General features: G+C 45.4%; 1 protein-coding gene across 2 annotated transcripts; it reads left to right on the top strand.

Annotated features, from left to right (window-relative positions):
- Positions 1–1,874: 1,874 nt before the first annotated feature.
- Positions 1,875–16,967, top strand: prune (prune exopolyphosphatase). 2 transcript variants are annotated; one of them, XR_013549669.1, is made up of 9 exons: positions 1,875–1,929; positions 3,891–3,995; positions 5,552–5,757; positions 6,819–7,003; positions 8,484–8,642; positions 9,505–9,599; positions 11,456–11,614; positions 12,975–13,441; positions 16,213–16,967. XR_013549669.1 is itself a non-coding variant. In XM_078432045.1 (8 exons), the coding sequence occupies exons 1-8, from the start codon at positions 1,891–1,893 to the stop codon at positions 13,386–13,388; spliced, it is 1,362 nt and encodes a 453-aa protein (XP_078288171.1). In that variant the 5' UTR covers positions 1,875–1,890; the 3' UTR covers positions 13,389–14,761. The 2 variants fall into 2 exon arrangements, 1 of the variants encoding a protein (XP_078288171.1); XM_078432045.1 differs by lacking the exon at positions 16,213–16,967 and having other exon boundaries at positions 12,975–14,761.
- The last annotated feature ends 315 nt before the right edge of the window (positions 16,968–17,282 follow it).

Genomic DNA, 17,282 nt, shown 5'->3' with positions numbered 1-17,282 from the left:
GAAAGGTCAGACTGGGAATGGGAGGGGGAGTTAAAGTGCTCGGCCACCGGGAGATCAGTTTTGTTAATGCGGACCGAGCGCAGGTGTTCAGCGAAGCGATCGCCGAGCCTGCGCTTGGTTTCACCGATATAAATAAGTTGACATCTAGAGCAGCGGATGCAATAGATGAGGTTGGAGGAGGTGCAGGTGAACCTTTGTCTCACCTGGAAAGACTGTTTGGGTCCTTGGATGGAGTTGAGGGGGGAGGTAAAGGGACAGGTGTTGCATCTCGTGCGGTTGCAGAGGAAAGTGCCCGGGGTTGGGGTGGTTTGGGTAGGAAGGGACGAGTGGACCAGGGAGTTACAGAGGGAACGGTCTCTGCGGAACGCAGAGAGGGGAGGGGATGGGAAGATATGGCCAGTGGTGGGGTCCCGTTGTAGGTGACGGAAATGTTGGTGGATGATATGTTGGATCCGCTGGCTGGTGGGGTGGAAGGTGAGAATGAGGGGGATTCTGTCCTTGTTGTGAGTGGGGGGAGGGGGAGCAAGAGTGGAGCTGCGGGATGTAGAAGAGACCCTAGTGAGAGCCTCATCTATAATGGGGGAGGGGAAGCCCCATTTTCTGAAGAACGAGGACATCTCAGAAGCCCTAGTGTGAAACACCTCATCCCGGGCGCAGATGCGGCCTAGACGGAGGAATTGGGAGTAGGGGATAGACTTTTTGCAGGAGTCCGGGTGGGAAGAAGTGTAGTCCAGATAGCTGTGCGAGTCGGTGGGTTTGTAGTAAATGTCCGTCACTAGTCTGTCTCCTGTGATGGAGATGGTGAGGTCCAGAAACGGGAGGGAGATGTCAGAGATAGTCCAGGTATATTTAAGGGCAGGATGGAAATTGGAGGTGAAGTGTATGAAGTCAGTGAGTTCTGCATGGGTGCAAGAGGTAGCACCAATGCAGTCGTCGATGTAGCGGAGGTAGAGTTCGGGGATGGGGCCAGTGTACGTCTGGAACAGGGATTGTTCGACGTACCCGACAAAGAGGCAGGCGTAGCTAGGGCCCATGCGAGTGTCCATAGCTACGCCTCTGGTTTGGAGGAAGTGGGAGGAGTCAAAGGAGAAGTTGTTGAGGGTAAGAACCAGCTCTGCTAGGCGGAGGAGAGTGTTGGTCGATGGGGATTGGCTGGTTCTACGGTCGAGGAAGAAACGGAGGGCTTCGAGACCATCCTTGTGGGGGATGGAAGTGTAGAGTGACTGGACATCCATGGTGAAGATGAGGGAGTGGGGGCCTGGGAACCGGAAGTTATCCAGGAGATGGAGAGCGTGTGAGGTGTCTTGGACGTAGGTGGGGAGGGATTTAACCAGGGGGGATAGGATGGAGTCGAGGTAGGTAGAGATAAGTTCGGTAGAAGGAATGGGTGACGTTTCGGTCCGAGACCCTTCAGACTGGTGCAGGTGGGTGGGTGAACTGGCGCTGGTGGTGTTTCGGTCCGAGACCCTTCAGACTGGTGCAGGTTGGTGGGTGAATGGTGCAGGAAGGCGCTGGCGGCGTTTCGGGCCGAGACCCTTCAGACTGGTGCAGGTTGGTGGGTGAATGGTGCAGGAAGGCGCTGGTGGCGTTTCGGGCCGAGACCCTTCAGACTGGTGCAGGTTGGTGGGTGAATGGTGCAGGAAGGCGCTGGTGGCGTTTCGGGCCGAGACCCTTCAGACTGGTGCAGTGTGGTGGGTGAATGGTGCAGGAAGGCGCTGGCGGCGTTTCCCTGCAGTTTGTGACAACAGCTCCCGTCAGCCAAGCTGAGTGGTCACCTCCGCTGTCACTTGGGCTCTCCCCCAATGTTGTCCAATGGTGGGTGGGTGGGGGACGGTCCGGAAGGCGCAGGAAGGCTAGTGGGTTGTCCATGTGGGGCGGAGCAGGGAGAAGATGGAGGCGATACTGCGGGGCAGCCGGGCGGCACTGAAGGTGAGGGCAGAGGAGTGTGAGGGATCGGGCTGGGATGAGCAATGGGGAATCTGGTGATATTGTTACTCGACACCTTAACGATACAGAGCAAGTCCCCCGACTTTGGGTTTTCAGATGGTCTTTTCACAGGGGTACGAGGCTTGTCGACCTTCATCTTCGCCTGTTCCTTAACTCAGCTGTCCGTGTCCTAACTCAGCTGTCCGTGTCCTAACTCAGCTGCCCGCGTCCTAACTCAGCTGTCCGTGTCCTAACTCAGCTGCCCGCGTCCTAACTTAACAGAGAACCGTCGTTCCCCCAATTTCTTATCAGAATCCCTCAAAACGCAAATGCTAATCTTCGAAACGAAAAAAACCCCAGAGGGTGTTGGTGGATACCCAGCAAGACAAGCCTCAATGGAGAGAGAAATAAACAGTGAAAGTTTCTGATTCGTAACTCTTCATGAGAACTAGATACCCATAAAGACCTCACAACAATTCCTTAGCACCTTCTGATCTTTGACCTAGAGTGGCACCTGGTTAAGTGGTGCTATTTAAAAAAATATCTTACTGCTGTTTGAATTACTGTGTAGCCCTTGCCTTCACAATCTTGGTGACTCCTCCAGCCTCCGCTTCCCTTCCTATCTCTGTATCCTCAATCAGCCCCCATACACCTTCCCACTGTAGTGTCTCCCCAGGACCCAAAGCTGTGATGCCCTGTCCTTTTTCCACTATCTCTTTAGCACCAGTCTTCCCCTTTGGTGCTGTGGTGTCCCAGCCACTACGACCCTCCACCACTCTGCTCCTCCAATTTTGCCTTCATACTCATCACCAATTTCCATCACAACTTTGTTCCATCTGTGTTTTTGACTGCCAGGATCCTGACCTATGGAATTTGCTCCCTGGTCTCTAATTCTTGCTTCTCCTTTTCTAGAATGTACTTAAAAGGGTTGGCCATGCTTTTGATTGTTGCCTGACTCTCTTCATTTGATTCCCATGTCAAACGTTAACTGCTTAAAACACCTGAGGATGTTACAATGTTTATATTGCTACTGAAGTGTATGTTGTGGTTCTGATGACCACAAATAGTGCAAAAAGTTCCGAGGCATTACAAGTGTAATGTGCCTGTGCTAAAATGTCAGGTCAAGTTAACCTGTGGTCCACATTGTATTGTGAGGGGAGATTTGTGCAATGAGACCACTGATCTTGCCATTTGACTGATAAAAGCATCTTCTGATTTGTTTCCTCACTTATTAATGTGCAAATAAAGTTTTCCTGATTACCATCACTTTGTGCAATACACTTCCTTGTGAAACAGTTTGGGGAAATGTTACAACTATAAACGTGCTTAATAAATACATTTTGCTGTCAGTGCAAGTTGAAACATTTTCTATATCTGCAGGGGTTGATACTCCAATGGTGTTCGAAAAAGGGGTTGATACTCCAATGGTGTTCTAAATGGTGTTCTGAATAACCCAGCCTGTCAGGCAGCATCTCTGGAGGACATGGATAGGTAATGTTTTCAGTTAGGACCGTTTATATTGATTGTAATAGGGGGTCGAAGGCTGGATGAGAGGGGGGGGTGGACCAAAGTCAGGAAATAGATAGGTAGATACAGGTGAGACGTGTTTGATTGGCTGATGTATGGACATTTGCTCCGGCTTTCTTACGTTAACCTGTAGACTGATCTAAAAAGTAATGTAAAATCGATGCAGGGTTGGCTGGCTCCGTCTCAAAGATAGTTCTGTGAGTGGCAATGCTGAGGACATGGCACTCCCTCCACACTGCCTTCTGACCATGCAGCGTGCTCCCTGCGTATCTGATGCATACACTGGAGATTTTGGTAGGATCGCTGACATTTCTCGGACATTAGGCAAACATGGAGTGATACCTTGGCTTTGCTGGTTTATGTACTCAGACACCAAGCCACCTGAACCCTGATGATGCTGCTGGTAACTTTTTGATGGTGCTTGTCCCCTCTTTTAGCTACATGGGAGGGATGCGCCAACAGTGCATGTCGTCCTGGGAAACGAAGCTTGTGATCTGGACTCCATGGTTTCTGCCATTGTACTGGCTTACTTCCTCACCAAGGTCAGTACGTGTGATGATGTCGCCACAACTACCCAGGCATTGACTAAACTTGTTTTTTTAATGATTTATACATTTGGAAAGTGTTGCTTCCTAACCTGATTTACACTGAGCCACATTCAACCATCACCCCAGTGCCATGGAAGTGGTTCGAATGTGTGCACAATCTGTAAGCAGCACCACACTTGCTCACACTAGTTCAGCTGACAGCTTCTCCCAGACCATCAGTCTCTATCGCCAAATGCCAGAGTAGCAGGCAGTGAGTAACAGGCTCCCCTCTGGCCCATGCATTGCCCTGATTTGGAAATATATCACTAGATATATCTAAAACTTGTACCTCCTTTTCCATTTGTACTGTGAATTATCTTTACTAGAAGGACTGAAGTAGTTGAAGAAGCCAACCCTCACCACCACCTCTGGAGCGGCCAACAAATGCTGGCATTGTCTGTAGCCCACATACCATGAGAATGAAAGAATGTCATCTTGTGCTGTGTCCTATGTTTGTTCTTCTGACACAAAGCTTACTCTTGTTTATTATTAAAACGATATTCGTACTTTTAAACTGCCAGTATGCATTGGATTGGGGGAGGTGAGAAGGCAGAATTTCAGTTTGCATTGGAAACATACATATTTTTAGGATTATTAGCCTAATAAGCAAAACCTGAAACTAAAATTAAAGAATACCAGGAAAATCTTACATTTCACAGATGCTGCCTGACCAGCAGAGTTTCAGATACCTAGCTTCTGCAGGTTTTTTTTTCATTTTCAGACACATAAACCTCCCCGATCATCACTTCTATAATCATAGAAACCACATCGACGAGATGTGAACTTTTCTCTCTGCAGATGCCACTTGATCTGCTCCATATTTGCACCATTTTATTTCAGCATTTTAATATTTGCTGTACTCTGTTTTGGAGTTAGAATCATCTGCTTGCTTTTCTACTGTTTATAAATAACTCAGTCTCTGTGCTTCATTTATTTTTAGTTAAGCACATGATATGGGAGATTGTTGACAAAGCCAGCATTTATTCCCCATTCCCAGCTGCTGCGTAGGCCATTTCAGGGGACAGTTCTGCATAATCCACGTTTCTGTGGCCTGGAGTCAGTAAAAGGCCAAGACTGAATCAGTTCACGGTCACCGTTTTTGAGATGTTCGAGATGGATTGCTTTAAATCACAGAATTTATCATCTCCAATTGTGGTGGTATTTGAACTTGTAATTCTCAACAGAAACTGAGACTTGAAGATTACTTGTCGGGTAACATAATTAGCGTGCTCCCAAATCCACTTTTCTTCTGTCTTGCATGTTGGTGCATGGTGGACTAGGACATGGTGACACTCGGATTTCACAATATCAGAAGGAACAAATATCTGCAGTATTTTTCGATTTATTCACAAAATGCTGGAGTAACTCAGCAGGTCAGGCAGCATCTCGGGAGAGAAGGAATGGGTGACGTTTCGGGTCGAGACCCTTCTTCAGACTGATGTCGGGGGTGGGATATCTGCAGTAACTTGCTCCACAGATTCATCCGTCCTCTTCTCTATATTTAAATACAGACTTCATTGGAGCAAAAGACTGCCTTTGTGCCCGTCTTGAATATCCCACGATCTGAGTTTCCTTTACGTGGCGAATGCACTTTCCTGCTGCGGGAGAGCCAGCTTTCCGAAGACCTGCTGATATTTCGGGATGAGATTGATCTGCAGAGCCTGCACAAGGAGGGACGGCTCCAATTGACGCTGGTTGACCACAATGTCCTATCCAGGTACAGGGAGCAGAAATATGATGCTTGATAACTGGTGAGCAGTAGATCCAAGGAGGTGGAACCTGAAGCATGAATTGTTGGTGGAGTAAGAAATAGAGACGTATTAATTAGCACCACTGAGGGAAGCCCTCTTCTCTAAGGTAGGGATCTGTATTAACAGAGAGACCATGTTCTTGGACTAGCATCTCATCCAAAAACAGCCCCTCGAGCAGTTCCCTACTCAGTTCAGCGCTGCTAGCGTCAGTCTGAAACTTTCCTTCCACTGATACAGATGATCCCCATGTTACAACTGTTTGGGTAACGGAAATTCAACCTGATAGAATTCGCAAATTGCTACCAAAAAAATTGGGAGTAAAATTCAATCTCGCGCAATTTACACGTGTTTAACGAAAAAATGTACACACAAAATTTATGTTTTCCACCTCGCATTTCCTGATGCTTGTTCTGATGATGTGGCTTCGTGTTAAAGAAAATCTTGACGGACAGTTTTCTAAGAAAGCAAATCATCCCCCCCCCCCTCCTCTCCATCCCCGTATAGCAGGGTCACCTATATGTGACTCCAAATGACTGTGGAAGTAAAGAAAACAAACAGGAATTTGAAAAGGACTGTGGAGCACAGAGCCAAGGGAGTGGGACTGATTGGTGAGCTCATTCAGAGATGATCTGATAGATGGTCTCCTGTATGATTTTTTTAAAGAGTTATAAAGTCTCTTTATTGAAGAATGGGAAGATGCTGTTACAAATTTAGATACTGGTAATCTAAATTAGAAACATAAAATGCAGGAAATACTCTATAGATCTGGCAATATTTGCGGTAATTGACCTGAAAATTTAAATTTCCTATAATTGGGAATAGTTAGAGAAGTGGTGGGGTTTAAAATTACAGAAGCATAGAATGGGTGGGATAGGAAAGGAAGCGATAAAGATCTCTTCAGGAATTAGTTATCCAGGAACTTGAAAGCTGGGTGTTGTGAGTTGTCCTCATCTGGGTGTGCCACGGTGTGGGATGGTAGGTATCAAAGAGCACACACTATCTCTCTGCTTCTGCCCCTTTCCCACAGAGCTGATGAGGCACTGGAGAGTGCCGTGACAGAAGTCATCGATCACCGACCCCTGGTGCGGCCTTTTAGCCCTGGCTGTGTCGTAACCGCTGAGCCCGTGGGCTCCTGTGCCACCCTAGTAACCGAGCGGATCGTCCAAAGAACGCCTGATATTCTTGATAAGGAGCTTGCTTTCTTACTGCGCAGTAAGAGTTCCACTGGGATTTCTGATGTATTGGGGTATGGGTTCATATTCAGGGCAGGTAGGGAGACGTTAGTAATGGAGGAATCTGACAATGGGGTCAACATGTTTTGTTGCCGAAGTTAGTAACAGTTTCCTATTAACCACCCAATTGGCCATTGAGTCAATGACAGGCAAACTATTGGACAGGATTATTCAGGATTGGATTTCCTCCCATTTAGATGAGAATGGGTTAATTAGGGACAGTCCGTTTGGCTTAATCTGCGCAGGTCATGTCTTATTAACTTGATTTCGTTTTTTTGAGACGTGATAAAGGTGATTTGTTGACAATTGGGCGGTAAATGGTGTCTACACGGATTTTGGTAAGGCATTAAGGTGCATGGGATTCATGGTGCCTTGGTCATATGGATTCAGATCTGACTTATTGATAGAAGAGAGTATCAAAGTATATTGTGGAATATAGATCAGATTTAGAAATTGGTGGAAAAAATGGCCGATGGAGTTTAATCCAAGCAAGTGTGAGGTGATGCACTTTAGGAGGTTGAATGTAAGGAAAAATACATGAATCAATACAATTGGTGGCAAGACCCTTAACAGCATTGATGTAGAGAAGGATCTTGGGGTCCAAGTCCATAACGCCCCGAAAGTGGCGACGTATGTAGTTAGAATGGTTAAGGCATATGGTATGCTTGCCTGCATAGGTCATGGTATTGAGTGTAAGCGTCAGGATGTCATGATGCTACTTTATTGGACTTTGGTTAGGCTGCATTTGGAATATTGCATTCAGTTCTGGTCACACCAATACAGGAAGGATGCAGAGGCTCTGTAAAGGATGCAGAAGCAGTTTATTCGATTGATACTCGGATTAAAAGGTATTAGTTAGGAGAGATTAGATAGACTTGGATTGTTTTCTCTTGTTCGCTGGAGGTTGAGGGGAGTCCTGATAAAAATATATAAAATTATGAGAAGTATAGATAGGGTGGACAGCTAGAACCTTTATTTGCAAGATAGTCAGCAACAAACCTGTTTGGGAAGACAGACACAAAAACTGGAGTAACTCAACGGGTCAGGCAGCATCTCTGGAGAAAAGGAAAAGGTGACGTTTCAGGTCAAGACCTTTCTTCAGACTGACCTTTTGGTTGAGACCTTTCTTTACCAGTACCTGCAGTTCCTCCCTACACAAACCTGTTTGGGAACATGGAAGAGGGCAGAGTGGGAGTAGAGAGAGGAACTATTCGCGCAGAGAGCAGAGCTTATGGGAAGAGCTTGAGGTGAACTGTAGAGACAGGTTTAAGGCAAAGCTGGATAAACACAAAGGTGGGAACAATACAGAGGAGAGGGTGGATGCTGGGAGATGGGGAGACTGATGTGGTGCTGAAACACTCACATGGAATGGAGAGACTGAATGGCCTATTCCCGTGCGGTACGTTTATGTTTATATCGTTTATAGCCAAGCTGATTCCTTCATTGTTCCTAAACTGCAGGTACCATAGTGTTAGACTGTATCAACATGGCTCCACAGGCAGGGAAAGTTACACCAAAGGACTCTGAGTATGTTGCTGTGTTGGACTCCAGATTCCACGATCTCCCGCCCAGAGACACTGTCTTCGAGGCACTGCAAGAAGCCAAGTTTGACGTCAGCGGTAACTATCATTCCATCGGCGATGTCCCAGAACCAACCCTGGGTGTGGGGTGGGGGTGGAAAGGGGAAGAGGTCAGTAATTAATGTGGTTGTGTTATACTGGGAGACCACCATTGTACTGTAGGGAATGAAGTTAGCGTCACAAGTAGGAGGTGACAGAGGCCCAGTGTTCATTGTTAGATGTGTTTGAGAGATGAATATCAGTCACTACTGTGGTATCCAGGAGAAGTGCTTCCGTAATGCCCTCTGGTTGCCCAGAGAGAGATGACAGGGCATGAGTTTAGTCTTGTCTGATGATGCAGCATTCCCTCTGCACTGTCCCTCCCAGCTTCCTGCATCCCATTCTCTCATCCTACGGTGACCTCATGTTTGACTTCCTCTCTTTTTGTTCAACCCCCTGAACTCAGGCTCCAAGCCACCTAGGGACCCAGGCAGCTCTGTGAGGTCACATTTTATGTTTCCACACATTGTTTGCAGTGAATGCAAGTGGTTATGACCATTCCACCCATTTTACTGGCACCTGCTTTTGGGGAAAGCCATCCAATTATTCCTCTTCTTCCTTACCTAATAGTTCTACAATTTCACATTTTCACCATCCATTGTTTAGCTATCTGTTAAATCTCTTATGTGTTCTTGTCAATACACTCAGTACATTTCAAAATAAATCTCTTTGTTATGCCTCTGTTTTTGACTGTTCTCTGGCCCAATATCTTTGAGTCAGTTATTTGGAATGAGCCCTGGCCTGGACCTGTTGGCACAGAGGCAGGGCCATTCCCCATTGATCCGCGGTTCTCCCTAATGTGAGAATGGATCGGTATAGTTGAGGGTGATAGTTACCATCCTAAGTTGTTTTTTTCTGCCAGGGCTGACCACTGAGCAAATGCTGAGGAAGGACTTGAAAGCTGTGTTTGGCGGAGATCTTCGCTTGGCCATCAGTGCCGTCTACCTGACACTTGAGGTAGGTTATGTGGGGCAGGAGAACACTTCCATCAGGCATGGATGTACGGGTGCCAGTGAAGCAGGAGGGTGAGACAATGTTCGCAGATTTGAACATGGATTTACAGGCCATGGCTGTTGCTGCTCTTTCCTGGGCTTAAATTACAGAGCAGGTTGCTGTTTCAGCACTAAAGCAGAGCGGTGAAGGTAGGCTGCAATACCCCAGTGTCAGAGATGGAGAATACAATACCGAAAGTTCTGTTAGAGAAGAGGTGACCTCTGTTTCTTTGGGAGTGGGAGGGGGTCAATGAGGGATAAATCAGAATTTGAATAATTGTCATGGAGTCAGACAGTTTGGAAATGTGGCCATTCGGCCCACCATCCACACCAACCAGGGCACACATTAATTGCATCTTCCAAATCCTAGCCCCTAGCCTTCTCTATCTGTACGATTCAAGTGCTTGTCTACATATCAATGCAACTCTGCTTTCTCCACTCTCTCCGGCAGTCTTTGTCACTCTTTGGGTGAAGGTCTCCCTCAGATCCCCTCTAAACATCGTCTTCCTGACCCCAAGTCTGCGTCCTCCATTTTTATCTTCCTTCGATAAGGGGAATTGTTTTCTGTAGTTCATCAGTATATTTTTACATGCTTCATGTTCCCTCTCAACCTTCTACCCTACAGGGACATTGAGCCTCTGCATTTTCTCCTCATAACTGAAATGATCCATTCTTACCTACGTTATCTATTCATGCCGTCACCTTTAAGGGTCTTTCGACTTGAGCACCAAGATCCCTCTGTTCCATGTTCCCTAAGATTTTACCACTAAAATGTATTTTCTAGCCCCATTAGTACTCCCAAATTGCATCATCTCCTATTTATCAAGATTTGATTTAGAGATACAGTGCGGAAACAGGCCCTTCGGCCCACCGAGTCTGCGCCGCCCAGCGATCCCCGCACATTAACACTATCCTACACACACCAGGGACAATTTTTTTAAACATTTACCCAGTCAATTAACCTACATACCTGTACGTCTTTTAAATTTAATCTCACATTTCACAACTCATTTTGCTATCATGTCAGCAAAATCTACCTTCCACATTATCAACAACTTCAATCTTTGTCATCTCCAAACTTACTGATCACGCCTCCTACATCCACATCTAAATCGTTTACGTATATAATGAACAACAGCACTGATCCTTGAAGAACAGCACGAGTCACAGGCATCTGATCACAAAACAACCCTCTTTCACCTATTGCCTAGCCAATTTTGGATCCAATTTGGTGGTGATACCCACAAATACTTCACTAACAGCGATGCCTTGAGATGAATGCTGATCAAGCAGGTTTTCTGACAACCCGCCTGTACCTCAACTCCCAATGTCTTTACAGCTGGAGATCAATTGGAATTGTTATTGGTGCGAGTGATTGTTTGTTGGGGTCCACGAAATAAGGATACTGGGAGGTGAGATGGAGTTAAGATATAGATTATACCATTGAATTGAGGAAGAGGATGGCTTCCTATGTCATGAATGGTCTTCTGTTCCTGTGTAACAGAATCGTTGCATGTTTGGCAAGGCATGTCATTTGGAATGGGATCTTTTGATGTTCAACAACCCATCCTCAGTGCCGATTAACTATCATTAAGATTGAATTGTTAAGATTTTGAGTGAATCTGTAAGGAATCTGGGATCTGACTTCTACCTGCCATAGTTAGATTGCCAGGTTATTCTGAGGTGGCAGTGTTGGAGCTGTACTGCATTTCCCTACTTTGCTCCCAATCTCCCCCCACCCCCTACCAATGCAATGAAGTATGCAGGGTTGATCTACAAAATGGACTTGACTGCACTTTGATCTTTCACCTGTTCCTCTAGGAATTTCTGGCCCGTCCCGATGTGAAGGATGAATTGGAAGAATTCTGTCGGACCAGAGATTATGACGTTCTGGTTATCATGACCATTTCCTTCAATGAGAAGAAGGAACCTTCTCGTCAGCTGGCTGTCTACAGCCCTTGCAGCCATTTCAGGGATTTGGTAAGGTGCATTGGCCTGTAGTCAGATGATAGATGTCTGTTTTACCATAATACCAGGCACAAAGTTGACAGATAGAACCCGTGCAAAGTCTGTTAGGCAACACAGAATTGGCCTCAGCAACTTTAAGAGTATGGAGGTGGATGAACCTGATCCTAGGTAGTATCTGAAGGTTCCTGTTAGGTATTGTGGGTGTGTTTAAATGAAGAGTTCAACACCCTTTCTCTGTAGTCTTCAGGGAGATGAGTGGCTGCAGATAATGGAGAAGCAGTTAGTGTTGATGGAATTGATCCTTTTAAGCTGTCATGGCCTTGGCAAAGTTATGGAATGAGCCCAGGGATCAGAAGGTTTTGTTCTGTACAGTTCTTCAGTGGCCACAGAGGTTGGAAGATGAGAATAGTCAGCATGGCATGGTTCGGGTGAGAACTGAGTGAATATTTCAAAGAAATAATTAAATGCGTCAATGATTTGGACATTAGGAATGTTTTCGACAAGATAAAACATGGGAGACTCATCCAAACGGTAAGAGCCCATGGGATCCAAACCCGTTCATTAAATTGAACTTGAAATTGGATTGGTGACAGCAGGATGGTGGTGGTGGGTAGTCTTTGTAAGTCTATAAACAGTGGTGTAGTGCAGAGGCCTTTGTTAAGTAATCAATAACCTCATTGCAAGGGTAAGAAGTATGATAAGTTTTCCGATGACATGAAAGTTGGTGATAAAAAGGAGAGTAGTCATCAGCTACAGTATGGTGTTTTTCAGAAGGTCAGATGGCAGAGCAATGACACTGGATTTATTTCAGAAAATGTAAGATGTCCAATGGGAAATTACTACGACTGGGATACAGAGTGAACGGAAGAACCTGAAGATCAGGATCCCTGAAGGCAGCAGCACAGGAAAATAAGGTGGTTAAGAAGGCATTCATTACAAGGGCATGGAATATGAGAGCAAGGAGGTAAACCTTGAAAAGACCATGTAAGCCATTGGTTAAGTTACAGCTGGAGCACTGTGTGCAGACGATAAGACAGGTGTGCACACGATAAGACAGGTGTGCACACGATAAGACAGGTGTGCACACGATAAGACAGGTGTGCACACGATAAGACAGGTGTGCACACGATAAGACAGGTGTGCACACGATAAGACAGGTGTGTGCACACGATAAGACAGGTGTGCACACGATAAGACAGGTGTGCACATGATAAGACAGGTGTAGCAAAATCAGTAATGCAATTAAAATGCAGGTAACTAAGGAGGGCCAGCAATCCCACACCGTTAAATATGGAAAGTCGAGGGATTGTGGGTTGTGGATAGGCCTTGAGGGAGCAATTCTAGTTTGTAACCTTAAACTCTGCAATTGCAGGTGAGCTGTGCATTGGAGAAATCTGAGGCTCCTTCGCTGCAGCTGATGCCAATGTATAGCCCGTCCTCAGAGATTGGTGCCTACTCCCAGGGCAACAGGTTTGCTACTCGCAAGAAGGTGCTGCCCATCATTGAGATCTTGCTTAAGGCCCTGGAGACAAAAGGAGCAGCAGCAATGCTTGGGTGCCAAGGATGGAAGGAAAGCAGCAACACAGCCCAAATGGTACCAGCAAGTTGTGCAGAGAACGTCTGCCAGGACGAAGACATGCATCTGCCTCCCACTCCCATGAACAGCCTGGTGGAGGGTTGCCCGCTCGATGGTGGCTTGCCCAAGCTGACACCAGAGGCCATCCTGGAGAAGATCAACCAAATGCCTGGCAAGCTGGCAAGCACACCTTGCTCTGACTGCCATTAGCCCAGGAATTGTGTGGTCTGGCTGATTGTCATTCTGTGATTTTGACACAGTAGGTAGGAGAACCCATTTGAACCACTTGATGTGGCTGACCCTTGCCAGTACCTTTAGACAGCAAGTTGGGGTGAGTAGGACAATGGGAATGTGAGCTTTAAGCAGCCACAAATGCTGTGTTGGGAAGATCGTGTCCACAAAGCCCCATCCCCAGCTGCTGCTGAATGGGCTTCCTGAATCTGGGGCTGGGATTAATCATAGCTCTTCCACATAATCCTACAACCCACACATATCTTAACAACATAGGAACCTAAACAACATGGGAACAGTTTATCTGGTAACACCAGAACCTTCTGATTCAAAATGAAGGAATTTTTTGTTTTGTGTATGTCTATTAATTAATAAGTGTGCTATGAGTTCTTCAATTCAGTGTTAATTTTGAAACAGATTAGCTGTATGTTTCCATTTCAGTGTGTGTGAGAGGATTAGGCTTAAAGAGGAATTAAGTTTATTTAACATATCACAGACGTAAGATTTATGTATTTGTCCCAACAGTTTAAAATGGGTGAAATCTATTCTATACAACACAACCTTTTAATGAATAAAATAGGTAAAATCTATCTTCGGTTTAAACCAGCATCTGCAGTTCCTTGCTACACAGTTGGTGTCTATTCTTCTAAAATACTTTTATTGGCTGTAGAGCACCCTGAAAGATCCTCAAAATAAAATTCACTGTTGGATTTATTCGTGCACGTCTTTCATACATGACCCTTCATTCAGAAGGCTGGTCACAGGCGACACTATGATCAGTGGTCCAAGAGAAACGTTTCCTACAGAAATGTTTGACAAACGTAACAAATCTTAGTCATATCACATGGGAACAGTCCTTTGGCCCAACTTGTCTGTGCTGATCAAGATGCCCCATCTATGGTAGTTCCACTTGCCAGCGTTTGGCCCAAATCCCTCTAAACTTTTCCTAACCACGCATCTGTCCATATTTCTTTTAAATGGTGTTACAGTACCTGTCTCAACTACTTCCTGCGGCAATTCGTTCCATATACCCATCACCAACTGTGTGAAAATGTTGCCTGCTCAGGTTTCTATTAACTCTTTCCCCTCTCACCTTAAACCAATGTCCTCTGGTTCTTGATTACCCCACTCTGGGCAAAAGACTGAGCATTCACCTTCATTGGTTTAAGGTGAGAGGGGAAAGAGTGTTCTCCAGAGATGGAGAGGTTGGGCAGGTGAGGACTTTATACTTTCAAGCACAGGAGGCTACAGGCTGATCTTATAGAGCTACATAAGCTAGTGAGGGTAATAGATGTCCTCTGGTTCTTGATTACCCCACTCTGGGCAAAAGACTGAGCATCCACCTTCATCTATTACCCCACTAGCTTATGTAGCTCTATAAGATCAGCCTGTAGCCTCCTGTGCTTGAAAGTATAAAGTCCTCACCTGCCCAACCTCTCCATCTCTGGAGAACATGCGGCACAGTGGCGTAGCGGTAGAGTTTTTGCTTTACAGCAGCAGAGACCCAGGTTCAATCCTGACTTTGGGTGTTGCCTGCATGGAGTTTGTACATTCTCCCTGTGACCACGTGGGTTTTCTCCAGGTGTTCCGTTTTCCTTCCACACTCAAAGGTTGTACAGGTTTGTAGGTTCATTGGTTTCTGTACATTGTCACTAGTGTGTTGGATAGTGCTGGGTTGATTGCTGGTCAGCATGGACTCGGTGAGCCAAAGGGCCTGTTTCCATGCTGTATCTCTAAAATCTAAACTCTCCCTGTAGCTCAGGCCCTCAAGTCCTGGAAACATCCTCGTAAATCTTCTCTGCACTTTTTCCAGCTTAAAAACATCCTTTCTATAGCAGGGTTACCAAAATTGAATACAATACTCCAAATGTGTCTTCACCAATGTGTTGTACAATTGTAACATAGCATCCCAACTTCTGCACTTAATACCCTGACTGATGAAGGCTAATGTACCGAATATATCTAAGGGGTGATCTTATAGAGTTGAATAAAATCAATAGGAACCCGAGGGGCAACTTTTTCCGCACATAGGATGGTGGTTATATGGAATAAGCTGCCTGAGAAGATAGTTGAGGCAGATAATATAATAACATTTAAAAGATATTTGCTGACTCTACTGAAATAAGAAGCCAAAGAACCTTGTCATTTGATATTAGGTATCCACGGCAGGGGACAGCCAAAAAGCACATTGACACTGGTCCACACAACGTTATATACAGTGGGGTGCCACTCACAAGGTGCTCTCCTTTTACCAGACCTTTTTGCATCACAGAGTGTTAAGAGCTCATGTCAATCGTGCAAATGACTGGCTGCCACCAGCATTTATGCTGCAGAGCCCTAACCTGTGGCTAAAGCACAGTTGATTCGATGGGTAGCTTACTCAGGGCAGCACAAAGGATAGATTAAAGAATTGTAGAAATAAGGAACTACAAATGCTGGTTTACAAAAATCAACACAAAGTGCTGGATTAACTCAGCAAATCAGGCAGCATGTGTGGAGAACATGGTTAGGTGAAGGTTGGGAAAGAAAGCAGGAAGAGAGGGGTGGTACAACAAAGCCTGTCAGGTAATGGGTTGATAGTAGTGAGGAGGGGTTTTGATAGGCGGATGGTTGGATAATGCCCAAAGATGAAAAGACAGAGGATTGAAGTGTTGCAAATTGTGAAGCTAGAGGAAGGGATGTGGGGGGGGGTGGGTAGAAATAGGCGTGAGTCTAGATGAGGTACAAGGGAGGGGGTGTATGTGGGGGAGGGGATTAGATAAAATTGGAGAATTCAATATTCATACCATTGGATATTTTCCAGCACATCAAAGCAACTGAACGCTACCGATGCTGGAATGTGAAACATAAACTGAAAATGCTAGCAGAATGCAGCTAGATAAGGAAGATAAAATGCAGCCAGTCGAGCATTAACCGTCTGCGGTCAGCCGAGCAGTGCGTGTGGAAAGGGAAACCGATTAACATTTCCCATCAGACCCTGAGGTCTGATCCAGTACTGTGGAAGGAACCCTGACCCAAATCATTAGCTAGTTTCTGTTTCCACAGATACTGCTGCTCTGGCTGAGTTCTTCTAGTTTTTTTTGTTACCCAGCCAATTTCTCACAGTGCTCCTTGACAATATTTTTCCCTTGCGTCCCTAAATCTGGTCATGACCGCATCATTGTATAAGGTACCAGAACATATCTCAGGTGTGGTCACGTTTGTAAGGAGCTGAGGGATAGGCTGATGTTGCAAAAAGGATTGCAGAAATATTAGTCCATGTTATGCTGCCTTCCCCACCCTAGCTTAGAATGCCCAGTGCTCGCTGAACAGATTAGTCAGATAAAATGCTGATAACTAATTGTTTAATAAGGGATATTCTAGCTATTCTCTTGTTAATTATTAATCACAACAGAGTTCCTGCAAATCATCCCTATTAACAGATTGTCTGTGACTTACTATATAAATGGAACTATGCATGATGTTTTTGAAACACAAGATTTGATCGTTTCCTCTTGGTTGTGAATATTTTTTTCTTAAATATAAATGTTATGAAAGCAATAAACATATCTCAGTGAATGATTTTTCCTGCTGCATTAATGGGCTATATTTGAGGATAGGGTTTGGATACCATCCGTCTTTAGAAGTTGGGATTACTTGCCCCATTTGGAGCCAATGGACATGGGATGGTGGAGTGGATAAGGGAGTTGGGAAAGATTGTCATATCCAAGCCTGGGTTTTATATTCTCTGGTGACTGGCAAAGACCTTGTGGTGCAAGGAAATGGACAGGATTGGGGGTGAATATGATCAAGAAAATGTAGTTACTTTTAAATGGGGAAGATTGTAAGTTAATTGACTGGGTGAAATGTAAAAAATGTTGTTTTTTTTTTATT

Source organism: Rhinoraja longicauda, chromosome 44 (assembly GCF_053455715.1).
Source record: "Rhinoraja longicauda isolate Sanriku21f chromosome 44, sRhiLon1.1, whole genome shotgun sequence".
NCBI lineage: Eukaryota > Metazoa > Chordata > Chondrichthyes > Rajiformes > Arhynchobatidae > Rhinoraja > Rhinoraja longicauda.
The sequence above is the reverse complement of the archived record's forward strand: the minus strand, read 5'-3'. Positions and strand labels throughout refer to the sequence as shown.

Excerpts from the sequence above, each read along its gene's own strand:
- prune (XM_078432045.1), top strand. The coding sequence starts at position 1,891 with ATGGAGGCGATACTGCGGGGCAGCCGGGCGGCACTGAAG. Across the intron at positions 8,643-9,504 it reads AGCCAAGTTTGACGTCAGCG|GGCTGACCACTGAGCAAATG; the intron begins GTAACTATCATT and ends TTTTTCTGCCAG. Across the intron at positions 9,600-11,455 it reads CCGTCTACCTGACACTTGAG|GAATTTCTGGCCCGTCCCGA; the intron begins GTAGGTTATGTG and ends CTGTTCCTCTAG.